At 40.3% G+C, this 17,508-nt stretch overlaps 2 protein-coding genes across 3 annotated transcripts; one reads left to right on the forward strand and one right to left on the reverse strand.

Annotated features, from left to right (window-relative positions):
* Window positions 1–961: 961 nt before the first annotated feature.
* Window positions 962–2,030, forward strand: mrap (melanocortin 2 receptor accessory protein). Of its 2 annotated transcripts, none has more exons than XM_069707398.1 (4): window positions 962–1,035; window positions 1,243–1,358; window positions 1,437–1,533; window positions 1,686–2,030. In XM_069707398.1, the coding sequence occupies exons 2-4, from the start codon at window positions 1,247–1,249 to the stop codon at window positions 1,732–1,734; spliced, it is 258 nt and encodes an 85-aa protein (XP_069563499.1). In that variant the 5' UTR covers window positions 962–1,035; window positions 1,243–1,246; the 3' UTR covers window positions 1,735–2,030. The 2 variants fall into 2 exon arrangements, with proteins under 2 accessions (XP_069563499.1, XP_069563500.1); XM_069707399.1 differs by having other exon boundaries at window positions 1,022–1,031.
* On the reverse strand, window positions 2,028–14,957 carry urb1 (URB1 ribosome biogenesis homolog). Its single transcript, XM_069707397.1, has 39 exons — window positions 14,753–14,957; window positions 14,492–14,631; window positions 14,240–14,391; window positions 14,010–14,139; window positions 13,825–13,921; window positions 13,657–13,742; window positions 13,446–13,571; window positions 13,209–13,339; window positions 12,932–13,127; window positions 12,686–12,823; window positions 12,425–12,598; window positions 12,237–12,348; window positions 12,023–12,145; window positions 11,818–11,930; window positions 11,575–11,688; window positions 10,957–11,073; window positions 10,680–10,818; window positions 10,435–10,593; window positions 10,001–10,200; window positions 9,670–9,888; window positions 9,404–9,589; window positions 8,462–9,299; window positions 8,143–8,347; window positions 7,881–8,067; window positions 7,742–7,800; window positions 7,467–7,654; window positions 7,248–7,358; window positions 7,109–7,172; window positions 6,852–7,020; window positions 6,424–6,526; window positions 6,171–6,331; window positions 5,920–6,031; window positions 5,589–5,695; window positions 5,244–5,387; window positions 4,882–4,991; window positions 4,541–4,747; window positions 4,091–4,332; window positions 3,189–3,767; window positions 2,028–2,506 (listed from the first exon to the last, which is right to left on the reverse strand). Exons 1-39 carry the CDS (start codon window positions 14,877–14,879, stop codon window positions 2,316–2,318), a joined length of 6,756 nt encoding a protein of 2,251 aa, XP_069563498.1. The 5' UTR covers window positions 14,880–14,957; the 3' UTR covers window positions 2,028–2,315.
* Between the last annotated feature and the right edge of the window lie 2,551 nt (window positions 14,958–17,508).

The following is a 17,508-nucleotide window of genomic DNA, read 5'->3' on the forward strand; positions in this document are numbered from 1 at the left end:
AAAAAACATGAATGCTTCGGCCCGTGTCCTCAAATTGAGCATTTTACATTTCATTTTGGTTATATTGGCCGAAGTAACATTTGATGATTGAATGCATTTGAGTGTAATCGTTAAATAGGACTACATTTCTGAACATAGTTTTTTTTTTTTTTGTTAGATACCTTCACTGTTTAGCGTTCCTGTCACCGATGAGCAAGTATGTCCACCTGCAAGTACCCTATTTACTGGACCACTATGCTTTTTTTTGACGACGTGTGCGTTATGTGCCATCTGGGTCCTGTAAGGCTGGCCCTCTGTGTGACTAATATACAGTATTGGTCTATGATTAAAGCAAAAGCCTTGCTAATATAGGCAAAGGTCATTTCTGCAAGCCTTGATGTGGGCTACCTTTGGCCCAGCCAGAAAGTAAACATGAACTGTGATCCCTTTAGTCAGATAAAATTATTATCACTGTTTTTTGCATGTTGGCCAGTGCCTGTTAATAATAAATAAATAGAGTTGAGTTGTATTTTAAAATAGTTACAGAAACATTTAAACGCTGTTTGACTCAATAACCACAGTTGCATCACTTCGTCGCCAAGTCCAACTTTACGATTGAATGACAAAGTGTTTTCGCTCTCAAAAAAAACAAAACTTGAACATACAGTAGGCCTACATGCCATCGATTTGCCTTCCAATGAAGTGAGTGTCGCAATTGCTGCAGCTTGAAGATCACAGTCGTACCCATAGCCTGTAGGTCGTACCTTACTTTACACTAAAGTGTACCGGAGTGTGTAGGACATGATTTCAACCTACTGAATCTTATATAAAGTAAAAATGTGTTAAAAATTATTCCCTTCATTCATTCGTCACTCTATATACCCCCCCCCCCGCCCCTCCCCTCTACACCCACATTATTATTTTTACCCTATTAATCGACTCTCACATGCTGCCCCGTGGTTAATCCCGCAAGCTGCAGGATGTACTGAGATATAGTCAGCAGACCTGCCAGAAAGAGAAACTGGAGTGGAACAGATGAGCATACAGAAATTGTGGGTGAGGATTTGATTGGTATTTCTCTAGAAGACTAACTCCATAGATTTTTACTGTACTTTTGTGTTATTATGAATGAACCACAACAATTTTCTCTGCTTTCTTTTTAAATAAGACACACTTGTGTTTCTATGCTGCTGTGACAACAAAATTTACCCACTGGGATTAATAAAGTCTAAATTTAATCTAATCTAAATGTTTTTCCTAAAGTGAGATGATGGCTGTGATAAACAACTCTACCAGCACAACACTATATGAATGGGAATACTATTATGGTTATCTGGATCCCCCGATTGTGGATGAGCGCAAGCTGAACTACAATAAATGTAAGTTTTTATGCTTTACAGAATATTTGTATTTGCCTTCTTGTGCTAAACAAAGATAATTTTCTTCTTCCCTTTCAGACTTAATAGTTATAATATTTTGGATAACTCTGGCTGCCTTTGTGGGATTTCTCTTTCTCAGTTTGAATCTAATGTCTCGCAGTGGTAACTTGCCAAAGTAAGTGTGTGCATTATCTTTTTAAAAGTCTCTCAGCTTCAAATGGAGAAGGAGGAAAGAGGGTTGTAATCCTGAAATATGTTTATATTGTAAATTATGCTAAAGCCAAAACAAATTCTACAATAACCCTTGAAAATATCTTGTTATTGTAGGAGCCACAGATCCCAAATGAAAAGAAGCCACAAAGCATCAACTGCTTGACCTGAGGCTTAATCTGAAGGAAAACACTTTTTAAAGATGCATTTTCAATTAAGGTGATGGAAACAAACAAAATCACTATGGGACTGCAGCTGTGGAGATGATGCCAAGGAAAGCTTCCAATCTGAGGATTTGTTTGCAGTATGACGATGAAGCAAATTATTTTTGTCCCCCACTATTTCACTGAAAACCCACAAAGTGCAAGGCTACCTTTTACTATTGAACACGTTACATCAGTTATCTATCAGAAAACTCTGGCCTAGATATTAAAAGAACAAGGACAACATGGGTATATTATTGTGCTTCATTAAGAAGGAAGCTTCATTACTTTTAATACATGTTTTTGTATGTAGCCCCGGACACCTTTTGTCCTAAGTCTGCACATACAGAAGCAAACACTTAAAAATAAAATTAAGTCACACAAAAAGAATGTGTTAAAACAATTACAAAACAGTAACCGATTACAAAATCAACACTGTTGACACAATAACAAAGTGGGTTTTTCAAATGTTTTACAAAATATTGTAACTCGGTCTACAAAAACTGTTGTCTGTTTTAAAGAACACAGTGTTCAGGTTTGATATTTAACTCTTGGTGGTGATGATGTCATGACAGATGGCTCTGATGGCTGCTCGAGTCTGCGAGGATTTGGATGCTTTCTGTCTCTTGCACTTTGTTCTGGTCACCAAACTCACATGAGACAGGAATAGTTCTGCTGATGTGGCTCCACTCCACAATTCATGGATGTACAACGACAACAGAGACAACCCTGCTTCTGGAAAGAAGAAAACAAGAGGTTTAATGTAATTACACTACAACTTGTGATTTTTTTATTTTTTTAAATACTGTAGTTGGAATGCATTGTACTTCATGTGCCACATAGAGTTGACAACTTAAGGCAATTAAAAAAATCTTTACATTATCCATATCAAGCAAGCATATTTTTTTTTTACTCTCAGGGTTAGGGTTAAATGTGGGAAATAAAGTACTGTGTAATGTTACCCTTCCAAGTAATGTGATTCAGCTAATCGACTCATTGCATTGTTTTATACAAGTACCTCTTCGCTAACACTTTGTATCTGATGGGGACTAAAGGAAATATAAAACATTTATTTGAAATTGTCCAAAGCTGAATTGGATGGATAAATCCAATTGGATAAATGTTTTATACTCTAATGAAAGACAACAAGGATTTTAGATTTGCCACATTTCTTTCATTCAGTAAGTTTAGGTCATTAATGAAAAAATGTGTGAAAACTTCCTACCTCGTAATATAAATTGCTTGTTACATAATTTGGTCTCAATATCACATACCACCTGATGGCATCCCCATCAAGTTTAATTTGGGAGTTTTTTTCAGTAGTATGGAGCAGACAAGTAAATGTGTTGATATAGTGTTGTTTTGTAAGCACAACAGCAGTCACAGAAACAGTGTGAATAAGGTGGCAGGCTCTTACCGAGTCTAGACTGATCATGGGTGGCTTCTGACATGCAGGTCGAAACAACTGCATGATGCAGCTCTGGAAGGTGGCCTCGGGCCTCCAGCAAGCAGATCATGATGTTGGTAAAACGCTGGAAGGTTTCTGCTCTTGCTGAAATGCTGGTGTGACTCTGAGCTTCAAAGGCCTGATGGTAGAGTCGAAGGAGATCTGCTTTCAAGCCATGGTCGAGCAGCATGACATCCACAATTTCCCTGTGTTTTATCACAGCCTTTTCAACCCAGTGCAATAATTCTTTTGCTCTGTTTTCATCATACGAGTCCTCCACCAAGCACCTCAGGGACCACTTTGTAAGCAGGAGTGCTGTATCACCGGCCAAGAGACCGGGATCCGGTTTATCTATTGGCAGAGCTGGCTGGGGTTCAGAGAGGTGGAACACTGGCTTCCAGTGAACAAAGATACCGCTGAGGTAAAGTTTACACTCTGTCAGGATTTTCTCTTCTTGTTTCTCAGTCTCAGTGTCGTCTGTCAGGTTCTCTTTTCGAGTGCGGGCCTGGGAAACAGAGCCCTTACCTCGGGCCTTTTCCCTCCCCATTCCTAGAGGAAGACAAACAAAAACTATGTTTATCCCATTAATGATACAAGGATTGATTTATTTATATGAAAAAGAACAAAGCTCTAAATGTTCCACCGTTTGTAATGGAAAAACTATGACATGAAGTTGCATCCTATGTAGCATCCTCAGCTGCAAACACTGCTAAAAGGTGGGTCATACGAGGTTTGTCAACACCTGCACACAGTGCTGTAGCTATTTTAATATTTGTGACTGATACTCTTGCAAATCAGCCACATTATCAGTTTGGCCTCTTTGACAATTGTACAAGCTTCTCCGTGTGACAGAATTTGTTGAAGGCACTCACCCATCAATTCCTTCACTTTGTGCTTTACAGACAAGGCTTGTATTTGGGTTAGTAGTGCTGTGTTGCGCGACAAGGAGGCCCAGCAGAGAAGCAGGGTGAGCGTTTCGGTGCAGGAGAGTGGCTGTGGGTGGAGCGTGAGCCGGTCAGCCTGTTTGTTTACATTGAGAGCTGTCCCACGATGCTTCAGTACAGAGCAGAGAGTCTGCAGAAAGAGGCCGAGCTGAGCAGCCTTCACACCCAACCTGACAAGAAGGAGGTCAAACAAACACTCACATCCTTGACCAAAAGAGTTTTCATTTATTACACGGTGGACAACTGAACTTTTGTCAACTGTAAATCTTGTGATAACAAGTTTAGGCCCTGAAGCATGACTTAAGTTCAATTGCATTTATACTTTCAGTTATATTTCAAGCGACTGCTGAGTGTAACTAATAGTTATGGGGTTTTTACCTGAGGTGTCTGCTGATAGTTGACGCCACACATAAAAATTCACTGACGAGTGGGAGTGGGAGACATTTCATGAAGCTCTGAGGTTTCTCCTTGGTAGAATGGGAGGTTTTGTCTCCATCCGCCTGATTCTCCTTCTGCCCGAGGTTGGTAAACCACAGCACATGGAGCAGATCAATGAGGTCACCTAGCAGCTGCTGGTCGAGTTTCCTGAGGAGTATAATAAGTAAATATTTATGTAGCAAATACAGAATTGAGTGAAGACATTGTCATAAAAACATGAATGATAATATCATCAAGTATAGAGCCAAAAATTGAAGACTGGACCTGATTCTTAAGCTTACCTTTTTTCAACTGCCTGTATCATCCAGGTAAGGAGCCCAGAGCACTTTATGAGGTTGTAGGCTGCTTTGTTTACACGGGCAGCCTGGCAAAACACCCTGATGATCTGTGCCTGTGTAAAGACATACATGTGACACAGATGTACATCAGGCATGACTCAAGTTGTTTGTTTTGTTATTGGTGCATTTCAGAGAGTCAGTCACATTGCCCTCTATAATGTTTAATTTTTTAGGCTTAATTTTACACTGGTGTTTATATTTTTGGTCTTACGTTTTTTTTTTCACAATTTAGACCATTAAGATCTGTAATCTGTCTTGACTTCAGTGCTAATATGTTGAATAAATGTGTTTCCAGCTGTGTGTACCTGGAAGTGTTCATCACACAGGGGGCTGCTGCTAAATCCTAGAAGGATCTGAAAGAGGCCTTGTTGGTTGCACAGCTCGTAGCAGTGCCCATCGCTTATCCCTTCCTCCAGCACACTCAGGATCCACTCACGTTCAACCTTGTGCTGGAGAAAAAAAACAAAACAGTTATACTCCCACGGCCGACACCCCTTCACAGAAACATCCGTCAAAAAAAAGGTGAAACAGATGAAGGTTAAATGTTGTTGATGCAAGAATAGTTTATTTGTTCGGTTAAGATTCACCAGTCATGATTAATGACCAGAAAACAAAAACAACATTTTTAAAAGTTTCCCATGATAGTTTACCTCCAAATCAAAGCTGTAGAAAAGCTTGAAGAACTCAGGGACTCTTCTGAAGTCCAAACTCTGATGGGATAGCAGAAACCTGTTTAACACCACGTACATGTGGTCCTCTGGGAAAACAGGAAAAACAAGGAAAAGGTCATTGAACCTGAAGGCAAAGTTGGCTATAAAAGTAGTGCTATAAAAATGCAAGAAAATAATCAAACAAAAAAAGTACAATTTTGACTGCAATTTCTCATCACTTTGGATCAATCTCCAACAAGTTTTGAACAAATATTTTCAAGGGTTAAATGACAGTGCGCAGGGACTTATTTAAGTTTTCCGGATTACTCACCTGGTTTGAGCATCTGCTGAGCAACTTTGGTGATGTAAGTCGTCAGGACAAATGGAAGTCTTTGATTCTGCTGTCGAATTCCATTCTTCACCGTGTCCATCAAATACAGCAGCTGTTTGACGAAAATGAAACGAGCATCAGTGTTTCTGGAGGTGATTTCCAAGCACACAGCATTTACAAACTCGCACACAGCATTTACAAACTCGCACACAGCATTTACAAACTCACACACCGCCTCCCTGACAATTTACCTGTCTCTTCTCTCTGAAGCGAGCGCCCTCCAGATGTTGGTAGAAGCAGCTGAGCACATGGAATGCTGCCGCTCTCACCTTTGAGTCATAGCTACTTAGAGCCATTACGGTTACTCCGAGAGCATGGCTGGATACAAACTTGAAGCAGTCAATGACACACTCTGTCACATAAAGGAAGAAGTATGAAACTGTTATAAACACTGATGATCCAGACCGATGATTCGGAGTGATGACGAGCAGTGAAATATGTTACCTGGCCGCAGTATGGCGCTGAACAAAGGCAATAGAAAACAGGGATCATACAAATTCTCAAGGTCCTTCACTGCATTATTACTGTACAGTAGATCCATGCCATCCTATAAGAGAGAAAAACAAATATCTCAAGGGAAAGCTCATTCAAATTTAAATAAAAACATATTGTTGACAGCATCTGAAATTGCACATTTTAGGACTTGGTATGATAGGACCTTGCTGTGGACAATCTGGAAATAATGTTAACCAAAAAATAGTTGATACAAAATTTGAAATATCTGAAAAATAATCTGTGTAACATCAAAACTAACTACACAACTAGACATCGGAAAGGGTATTTGAGAAAATATGGTTCATGATTTGGGGGACTAATCCTTTACAGTAATTCCTTAAAAGTGTAGATCTGAATTGTAAATGTAAAACAGTAACCTGTGGGACGATTCTGCGCTGCTGTGGAAAGTGTGCAACAGTTTGGAGCATCTTGTCAGTTTTCAGCAGGGCCAGCAGGTCATCTGAGCTCGCCTGCTTCCACAGAGAAGCTCCCAGGCTCTTCCTGGTCTTGTGGTGCTCCACGGCTGCTGAGCCCCACAAGAAGGATCTGCAGTCGAAAAGTCACGCTGAGTGTTTGCATGAAACAAGTGCGCTTGTTGCAGGTACAACATTAAAAAAAAATAGATGTAACTTACTGAAACTTCAGCAGGCTGACTTGGTTTCTTTCATATTCCTGAAGAAGCAGCAACAGTTTCTGATCTGCAAAATAAAACACAAGATGAAAGACGAACAAACACATAAATAAAAAACCCACGTGTTGATTTCCTGTTTTACCTGAAGTACACAGTGTAGCTCCGTATGCTCCCAAAAGTATTGCAAAGTGATTGATGTTACAAACATTTGGGCATTTCTTCACCAGACCGAGAAGAAGGGACACTAACTCCTCTGAAATGACAACAAAATAAATGTGTTGGTGAAAAAGAAATCAGCATTTGAGGGATAAGGCTTTGTGAATGTGACTTGATCTTTTTTGTTTTGTTTTATGTATGCTACCTTTGGCCTGACACATGCCAGACTCTTCATTAGAGTCCAGCATGGTGGGCAGGAACAGAGAATGGCTGCTGGTCATCATGTGAAGAGTGGATAAAGGTATCAGGTCCTTCTGGACTTCACTGCCAGCGTACATCAGGTCCAACAGGCTGCTCAAAGAGTTCAAGAAGTGGCAATCTCTGTAGCGATACCTACGGTGGTTAAGAATATCTTTTAGTTCATTCATTAAAAATTATGTGACAGTGTTGTTAGCAGAGTGGATTTAATACATATCTTACTTCAGTCCATTTTTGACAAAACTGTTCCACTCAGATGCTGTGATGTCTTCAGCAGATGTCTGCGGAAACAGAATATTCATTACAAAATGCAAAACCTATGGTCATATATTTTAAATATGTATTAGGAGAGTGCACCCACAAGGTGTCGCTGCAGTCTTTTTAAGATGCTCTGCTCCTGGTCTGATGGGGAAGCAGCCTGAGATTTAGAGTGACTGTAAGAGGCGATGAGACACTTGAGGGCTGCAGTGGCGATGGACTTCCTCCATTTTTCTTGTTCCTCTGGGCAATCAGCAAGTTTCTCAGTGATAACATCATCAAGTTGCCATCTAAAAGAGAAAGGAACATTTAGCCAACAACTTCCGACAGCGATAATTTACTTTCTTTTAGGTGTTATTATTTACCTTTCAAAACTGTCCACATTTTGAAGAGCATTGGGAAGGTTGTCGATCAAATCCCGGATGTCCTTCGTGTTTGCAGAGAGCTTGATCAGACCCGCAAGTGCTTCTGTAAACTGGGCTCCGGAGTCCTCCGTCAGGTTTCCCAGAACACATTGGGACAATTTTGCCAGCAATGCTTGCTTCAGGGCTTTTAAAACTTCATTTTGCACTATGAAAAAAAAACATATTAAGCATATCTAAATTATTGGGCAGGTGGCAGTGAAAGGAAAAAGAATGAAATAAATCCTTGTGCTTTCAGATGTCAGTAAATTTGGTTTATTACCATCTTTGGGTCTGGCTGGATCCTCTCTACTTGCTACCTGTAAGTAGGTATTAATTAGAGAAAGGAAGGCTTCTGTCTGGTCTGAGATCTTCTCCATGTTTGCAGGCTCCAGGCACCACACCTCAAAGCAGAGGCGGTGAGTGGAGCAGTTTTGTAGCAGCAGACTACTGATAGCCAGAGTGTCTGGGAGAGGTCTCTGGAGACAGTGAACCAGCACATCTGTGTGGATGAGCTTGGCACTGCCTGGCTCACTAGACAAAGTCTGGAGCAGGAAGGCTTCCAGCGCAGGGCTGGAGCAGGACAGCAGCAGGGTGCCCAGGCCGTGGAGGTGCACCTGTGTCAGAAATGTGCCATGGTCCTGAGAGGAGGTAGATTTACACTCCGTGAGGATCTGCAGGGCCGCATGACCGTAAAGGCTAAGCTCAGGCTGTGTCCCCTTACTGCCGGGGGAGATGAGGTTGTCATGGGGGAGGAGTAGCAACTTGGAGACCACCTGCCTCAGGTTACAGGAATCCATGTAGCTGTGCAGAGACAGGAGGGCCTGGAAAGGTCTGGAGTATGTCTTTGCAGGTTGAGAACCATGCTCCATCAGTTCTTTGAGAACAGCTCTTTCTAAAGCCCCCATGTAGCTACGAAGAATCTCCAGGTGACTCAGATCACGAAGAGTGGGGGCACTGATGTTCAACAAGGCCAGAATGTTATCGGTCAGCTGGGCACACAGGTGCTTCAGTCTAACAGGGTTCAGAGAGTGAGGAGGCAATGCAGACAGCTCCAGGGCCAGAAACCACTGCTGCAAACATGGATGCTTGAAGATGGAGCCAAGAGCTGAAACAACAATCTAAAGACAGAGGGTGCCTGAATCAGTTCTTCATAAAATAGTCAAATTAAACGTGATGTTGTTGGTAGTTTGATCAAACTTTAAAAGCTTGTATTTTTTCTAACCTGCTCTTTATCGGCTTCGACTGGGGAGGACTGGTCGAGTTCCAGAAAGAGGTCCGATCCTTCTGGGGATTTCTCTGCTGCTGGCTCAGTGTTTTTGGTGTCCTGAAAGCCTTGCAGCTTGGTCACCATATCTTGCAGTATTCCCATTAAAGTCTTCAGGAGGGCAGCTCCTTTGTCTTTGGAGAACTGTGGAGAAGTATATGGTGCATTATGTATAACTTGGCCTTCATAACTTACTAAGTTGTGAGCTTGTTTTGTGCTCTTACTGTGCCGAAGTTTTCCACTGTTGAGGTGATGTAGAGTAAGATCTGCTTGACTGCAACGGGAAACTCCGCCATTGACATCAAAGATAGAGCTTCTTCTACATTTTTTCTGAAGGTTTCCTCAAGCAAAGTGCGTGGTCCTTGGATGTACGCAGCTTTCATCAGAGCAGTGAACGAAGTGGGGATTGGCAACCCCTTTGAATGGCATTCAGAAGACTTGAACTGCAAAAAAAAAAACAAAAAAAACAGCCTGTTATTTTCTGGATAAAAAAAAAAAATTACAAGTACATGACGCTTATGGCTAAACAATCCATTTGTGAGACTAAAAACTGACCAGTTCCTCATGGCACTGCTGCGGTAGCCATTTGGAGTAATACTGATGAAGGTGTGTAACGGATGGATGAGGAGAAGCATGGAGTTCAGACGACACAAGCTCTTTATCGTACTGCAGCAGAGCCAGACAGAGTGGGAGCGGATCTCTCTGACAGTGCAGCACATCTGAGAGCACTGCAGACATGTATTCATATACCACCCCTGAGGGAGGAAAAAACAGACCACATCATATATTTGTTTTTTATTTGAAATAAACTAACAATAAACGGGTTTGGAGAACCACTTTTCAAATTTAAAGAATGGGATTCATTTTAAAGTAAAGTTACACTTTTCTATGTTTGTATTTTCCACTTTGCCCTAAAAAAGTGACTTCCCCTCCCACTTTCTGATGCAATATGTTTACTATTTGTCCTATTTGAGATAGAAGAGCTTTACCTTTGTCTGCTGGCAGTTTTTTTCGGGCCTCCAGAGCAGCAGGTACCACCGCGCTGAAGGGGAAGGTTTGGATAATGAGGTCTTCGCTCAGAGATGGCCCGAACTCTTCCATCTCACCATCATTACCCTCCATAATGACATCCAGCATGTCTAAGACATCTACAAGGCACAGTCAGCTTTATAAAAAAACAAAACAGGTTACACATACATGCTTGTGGCTTGATGAAATTAACCTAAATGCTCACCATCTATTTGTGAGACTGGGATACTGGCTACATCGCTGTCCTGGCTGCTCAGGTTAGCTTGCAGATAACCTGCCTCCTGAACCAGGCTGGCAACTTTATCCGTGTATGCGTAGGAATTGCACACCAGTTTCACCAACACCTACAATAAGAAACCGGGAGTTTATCATTAGATATACTTAAAGGACTCAAAATGCTCAATTTTGGCAAACCAACTGAATGAAATTAATATACAGAAAGGTTGGGATTAAAAAAAAAGATTATAAAGAGGTGAACGTACCCTCTCCAAAAACTGGATAACAGTCTCTTGTTGGTTTGGTTCTAGTCTGGCCAGCTGGTCGAGCCAGAGCTCCAGCTCGGTCCAGGTATGTTCAAACACCCCGGTGTCCTTTAGCACCTGAATATCAGACAGGAAATACAGAACAGAGGTTACTTTTCCCTAAAACTGAGTGTTAGAAATACTTTTGGAGGAAATTTTGTAACGGTAATAAATACATTTTCAAAACTAAATACAAGCAGAGATTTCTGCTGAGATGTTATGCTGCTCCCACTTCATTAACTTCATAAATGTACTATGGTATCATTATGTTTTAGGCTTTTATCAATTAATCTGAAGAAATTCCTTTTCTTACTGCGAGGACTGAACTGTTTCCTGACACAGCTGAAGAACTGCTAACATAGATATCCTATAGAAACGATGCTGTGCCCTCAGAATCGCAATCTGTTAACCAAAGTGGACAAATTTGGCATGAATTAGGGGTAAATAATTGTCAAGTTTTTTGCCTTCCTGGTTGGAAGATTGGAAGTTTAGTTAATTTAATTATCAAAATATCTATATCGCACATATAGTGCAGGGTCAAAGCAGTTGCACAGACGTAAAAAAAGAAACATTTCATACTTTTAGAACCAGCAACTGAATGGAGGTTTTCAGGTCACTGCTGCTGACAAACATCTTGAGAAGCAGGTAAAGTACTGACTTCTCTCCAGATGAAGATTCTGTGTCTGCAACATCCTATGAAGAAGAGCAAATATACAACACATCAGAAACATTACCGGTTACAAAGCGCCATGCTCGAAACAAAAGTCGCTGAAAATGGAGACAGTTAATGGTCAAATAAAACCAAGAATGTAACTTGTTCACCTGAATGCGGAACCAAGAGAATTTGCTTGCGGGTAGGTCCAAGGCCAACTGCAGGATCTGATACTGCAAAACAGGAGGGACTTCCTCCCTCATTCCTTTCTCTGACACAATCCCTGGACAGGTGAAAACAACTAGTCAGATTTAAAAGAAAAAAACATCACAACAATCATGAAAGTTAAAACATATCAACAACAAAAAATGTCACCTTTTAGGAGCTTGCTGAAGTCAAATTTGCACTGGCTGACCAGATGTGGGACCACTTTCTGATAAAGACATATGACCTGAAGAATCAGAGCCTTCCGTAGGATGACCTCAGGTGCCTCAGCAACTGCACAAAATAAAGTACATAAGACAGTCAACTCACATTGTTCCATTTTGTTTCTATATAAATAATGTACATGTACTGTAAATGTCAATACCAGGTATTTCTTGTTCATCATCTTTCAGTTCAGTACTGCCTTCAATTTTGATCTTTTCCTTTTTGTTGAGCGACTGCCACGTTGAAACTATGCTCGTCATGTCGGGCAAAATCTGGAGCAGAGCATGAATTGTTGAATTTGCATTGTTACAATATAAGTGTATTAAAATGTCATTTTCCTGAGCTTACCCTGCTGAGTGTCTCACTGTACTGCTGCACCAATTCACCCATCATGTCATGAGTGTATGCATCCGAGTTGTACCACACAGACTTATCCAAAAGATACTCCATGTTTTTATTGGCTCTTTTCAGGAGGAAGTTAATCATGGACAGAGTTGTAAGCTGCACTGTTGTGTTGGCAAACTGTCAATTCAAAGAGGAGATATTTAAAAAATGTTGACCAACTTTTCTCACACTAATGAATTTATTGTAGGAGGCTCAGACACTTACATTTAGGCCTTGTGTGAAGAAAGCCTTGTTACAGACTGGAGGAAGAGATATCACCATAATCATGGAGAGCAGGCGTGGTAGAGGGACAACCTCACGAGTTTGAAAGACTGTAGAAATCTCAGGCTGGGCCTCGTAGATCTGTTGTAAAAATGTAAAGAGGACTGTTATCGCCTTTTCAAAATAAACACAAAGCATATTAACAAACACTAATGTCTCTAGATTAACAAATATGCCTGGTATTATTACCTTTTTAAGTAACTTGACATTGTCTTGCCAAGCACTTTTGAGGCGCGGGCTGTATGAATACTGAGTCTCCTTGAAGTATCGGGACAGAATATCAGGGCTGGCCTTCAGGACATTCACCACCAGCTCCGCCACCAACTCATCCTCAGTCGCCTGCTTCAATCCCACCAAGAACTGAAGCAAGACAATGTTTCCAGCTCTGCAAAGAAGTAAAACCTAATGATCAGCATGAGGACTTTCCAAAAGAGCGTAAGGTCATCTTCACGTGTTAACTACTGACCTGCCAGCTGTGCCAAAGCTGGCATCATGGAAGCTGATGCCATGCTTACGGGAGCAACACAGGTCAAGAAGGAAGCTGTGAACAAGTTCCCGGACGACTGATGCCCCAGCAAGCTCTGAGTCTTCAACCATCTTACAAAGAAAGAAAAGAAAAGAAAATGGAACTATAAGTTGAAAAGTCATTTGGGTGACACAGCCTTTGTTTCAACAGACACTGGGCGAAAAGCAAGTAACCTACTGTGTTATCGTCAGTGGTTGCATCCACAATCCCATTCCATTTATACAGAGAGGCGATGGTGGCCAACACAGCAGGTGTGAAAAAACGCACTTTCTGTGTTTTACTAATGGCCTTGTTTAGTATGACCTAGAGAAAGACAAGTAACAATAAATATATTGAACAAATTCATACACTGACTTTAAATGAAAAATGTGAATTTCAGAGCACTTACTCTTGTCTTCAGTGTGGACAAAATCAGATTGACTGTGGACATCCTGTCTTCTTTCAGACCTGTACTCAGGATCTTTGGCAGGAGCTCTAACACAACACACTTCCATGTCATCCACACACCACAGACACGAGGATACTATACAAATTGAAATCTATATCTAATTGTTACCTTTGATTTCTAATATCTGTCCAACTGTTGCATTATCTCCAGACACCAAAAAGGACAGCACAAACTGGATGAAAGCCAGGCGGACATCAGGTCCACCCTGCAAAAACATACAGAGAAGAATGTATGTCTGCAGTATCCGAAAAATCCGATAGAAGTGAACTGAAAAGAGAAATACTGCATCCCACCTTCGTATTCTTCCTAGTTACCAGTCCAGACAGAGCTTTGTTGACGTGAATGTTACTAAAGACCTCTCTGGCAGCTTCTGGACCCTGAGCCACCAAGGCGGACAGGAGGCAGAGGCACTGACGGACAAACCTGTACAACAGCAAACACAGCATTGAAGTCAGGGGCAGAATATTAATGTTAATATCTGCTGAGCGTTGACATTTCCCTGCACCGAGATAAATAGACCAACCTTTGGTTTTCTGAATGGAAGGACCCCTGCAGAAGTTTCATGTAGCTAGAAACGGTCTTTTTCACGATCGAATTGCCAACCATGTTGAAGTGGGACAGGTCGCTGGCTGTCCTGAGAAGGATGACCTCCAAGCTCTCAAAAATCAGCATCATCTGGAAAGAAACAAGATTTCACTCTAGTTGAAGTTGTCCAATTACATGCAGCCAGCCAGCCAGCCAGCGGCAACCAATTGAGAAAATAACTTCAGCTTACCTCACTCTCCATGTGCTTTTCTCCTTCTAGCAATTTGAATATTTCTGCACACTCCATGGAGATCTTAATGTAACCTTCAACCGCATCGTACAGGTCAGAGCACGGCAGCTTCTTAGCGGTTGATATGAACGTCTCCAGACCTGCAGGCGATAATAGGAGACTGCTGCTTAAACACAAAAGCTGATAGCTGCGTAACGTGATTTAGTATGACTTCTGTTAAATGTTTAACAAACTAAACGCTGCTACATGTTTTGTATTTACCCTTTCTGGCGGTGGTGGGGTCCTTTAACATGGATTTAAATACAGTCCCGTTGAACTCCGGAACTTTCTCTTTTTTCACCGAAGTGTTGGACTCCACCGAATCTTCGTTGGGGCGTTTTTTACCCATTTTAATGTACTGAAAAACAGGTACTGTTATCGAGCGGTAAAAGTTTATTCTACTCCAGTGCCATGGACGCGCTGTCACGGCGGGTAACCCACGTTGAAGCGTAAACAGAATGCTTTCCAACGAAAACTGCTGTCCGGCCAGAAACGTTTGCTACCGAGCTTTAGTTCCGCTTACTATGTCCTGCTTACTTCTGATGAAAAGCCTTTGCTCCTGCTAATAGACTGCATACTGCATCCTTTACAGCTCGAAAACAAATGTTGAATCACAACTACATAACTAAAAAAAAAAAAAAAAGCTGTTAATTCTTTAGAATAGACCTGCTTTGTTCCATAGTGCGTGTTTAGGCCTAAAAGCCCATTGGGAAGCTATTTTCTTTGGAAACTGATGCAAAAACGCAGATGCTATAAATATATGCGCAATTAGGAGGTTAAATGAATGAGGGGGTGCCGCCCCCCATTTACAGAAGATAGTGTACATTAAGCTGCAATTTGTTATTTATTGTAAAGCTGCTTGATGCTCATTTTATAGATTTACACATGAAATTCTACATTCATTAACTACACATCTATAAATTGGGACGTTATTTATAGCATTAAGTCTGCAACCAGTAGGCTCAGCTGTAAAAACTGCTTTGTTTCTTAGACTTAAATATTTGTCAGATGAAATATGTCGAACAATACTCTTGACCCACATGTTTAATTTTTGATCATCTTTTAATAATAATCAGCTAATCAATTAATCATTCATTTCCACTTGCTTGTAACTATCTAGTTTAGAAGCTGTTTGTGTCTCAAAATGTGTTAATATTGTATGTAGTCTATTATTCTTGAATATCACAATAATTTCAATTAATATCAATGGCTGATTAATATTAATTGTTTAGTTAATCAACATGACTTAATGATGTTTTTATATTATATCAGAGATAACAGATTTTATCCAGTTTATCAAAGCGTCTCTCACATTTTTGTATTTACTCAATAACAAAAATTCAGGGTGTAGAAAGAGACTATCGTCTTTTTTATTTTTATACACATCCGTTTTCAACATGCCTCATTTTAGTTTCACTCAACTGCAGCATTATAAGTTTGGGAAAACACACATTTTGCTGAGACCATGTAGACATAGTTGTGGTTTCCCTTTGTAGCCTATTTGAAGAGTGCGTGGTTTTCAACCAAAGTGTAGCCTCTTCCGTGCTTCTCAGTTATTTTCTCAACAAACTTCTGCAGGCACGGCCCAACCAGATCTAAACATTGATGTCAAAGAGATAAGGGCACGGTGCAGCTCAGTAAAGCATTTAACTTTTTTTTTTTTTTATCTCAATTGTATTTTCATCAGTGCACTGTGATTTTTTATATTGAAGTTAAAAGCTCTGTTTTAGTCTTAACCAAACTTCTATATATTCGATTAATAAAATGAAAGGTAATGAAAAGGGAAAATCAAGCAGCTCATCTGGTGATTGAACTCAAAGCTCGGTCACAAAATCTGACAAATTATTTAATTAGCCATCACTGTGTTAGCTTTAACAGCAATAAAGACTGCAATTCCAAAAGGGACACATTAAAACTATACAACTTGTGTTCTTATGAATATACAGTTTTGACTCTTTTAGTTGTTATTTAATTACATGACCAACAGGGGTCACCTTTGCTTAGTTTGAGAGCTATGAGCCCAAACTGAAAACCGACTTGCAGGATGACTGGCAAACAGCAGTTATCCAGGTTACTCAGTTGTCCAGTTAATCAGGAAAAAGTCAGTTAGACAGACATGCTGATGTGTATTATTTTTGGAGGCTGGTGCAATATGTTGTTTGATGAAAGATAGCTCAGTCATCGCCTCCCCAGTTTTACTATGGTAAGTCATAATTATTTAGGATCCAATGTGAGGTTGGGCTCCACAGTCTGCTATTGTCAGGGATGTTACTTGGGATTCTGGTGACTTGATTACAGCTCACTGATCTGCATGCAATAAAACACATCTGCCTGTGGTGCAGAAACCACATAGAACTATGTTTATGTCGTTTTTGGAATAAAGATCAGATATAAATATGACAGGACATAACAAAACTTCACTTTGAGTTTATTGTTCAGTACTCATGATTTAATTATACAGCTCATGCTAATATCCTCACAGACAAACTAATTATTGACACATTTCATTAAAAGAAATAAGGCCACCCCTTTTTTTTTTTTTTTTAACTGCCAAAGTCCCTAGCTTTAAGCCTAAAAACTAATGTCGGACTAGTTTTTAGGAAACATCAGATGCCATTTGACCAACTCCTGTCTTGCCCAGAACTGTGGCCTGATTTTTCTTTCTTGTTTTTTTTTAATTTTTTTTATTTATTTTTTAATAAAATACACACTTTACAGCCTGAGTGTTCTGATGCAACAAGCAAAAAAGTAAACTTTATCACAGCCACCGACTCAACAGAATATTAAGCAAATCAATGTCCACAAGGCATGGCCAAACATTATCAAAACATATCTTTAAACATGGTACAGGTACGTAAAACGTTGTCGAATAATGTGGAACATTTTTTATTAAAAAAATGGAAAATTATCAGACTGAAACTAAAACCCAATAAACCCAATTAATAGTACGACAACATTTTACAGGTAAACCATCTGGC

This window comes from Brachyistius frenatus, unplaced genomic scaffold (genome assembly GCF_029030835.1).
Source record: "Brachyistius frenatus isolate BFR_SWC_R1_liver_20210118 unplaced genomic scaffold, ASM2903083v1 Contig_68, whole genome shotgun sequence".
NCBI lineage: Eukaryota > Metazoa > Chordata > Actinopteri > Embiotocidae > Brachyistius > Brachyistius frenatus.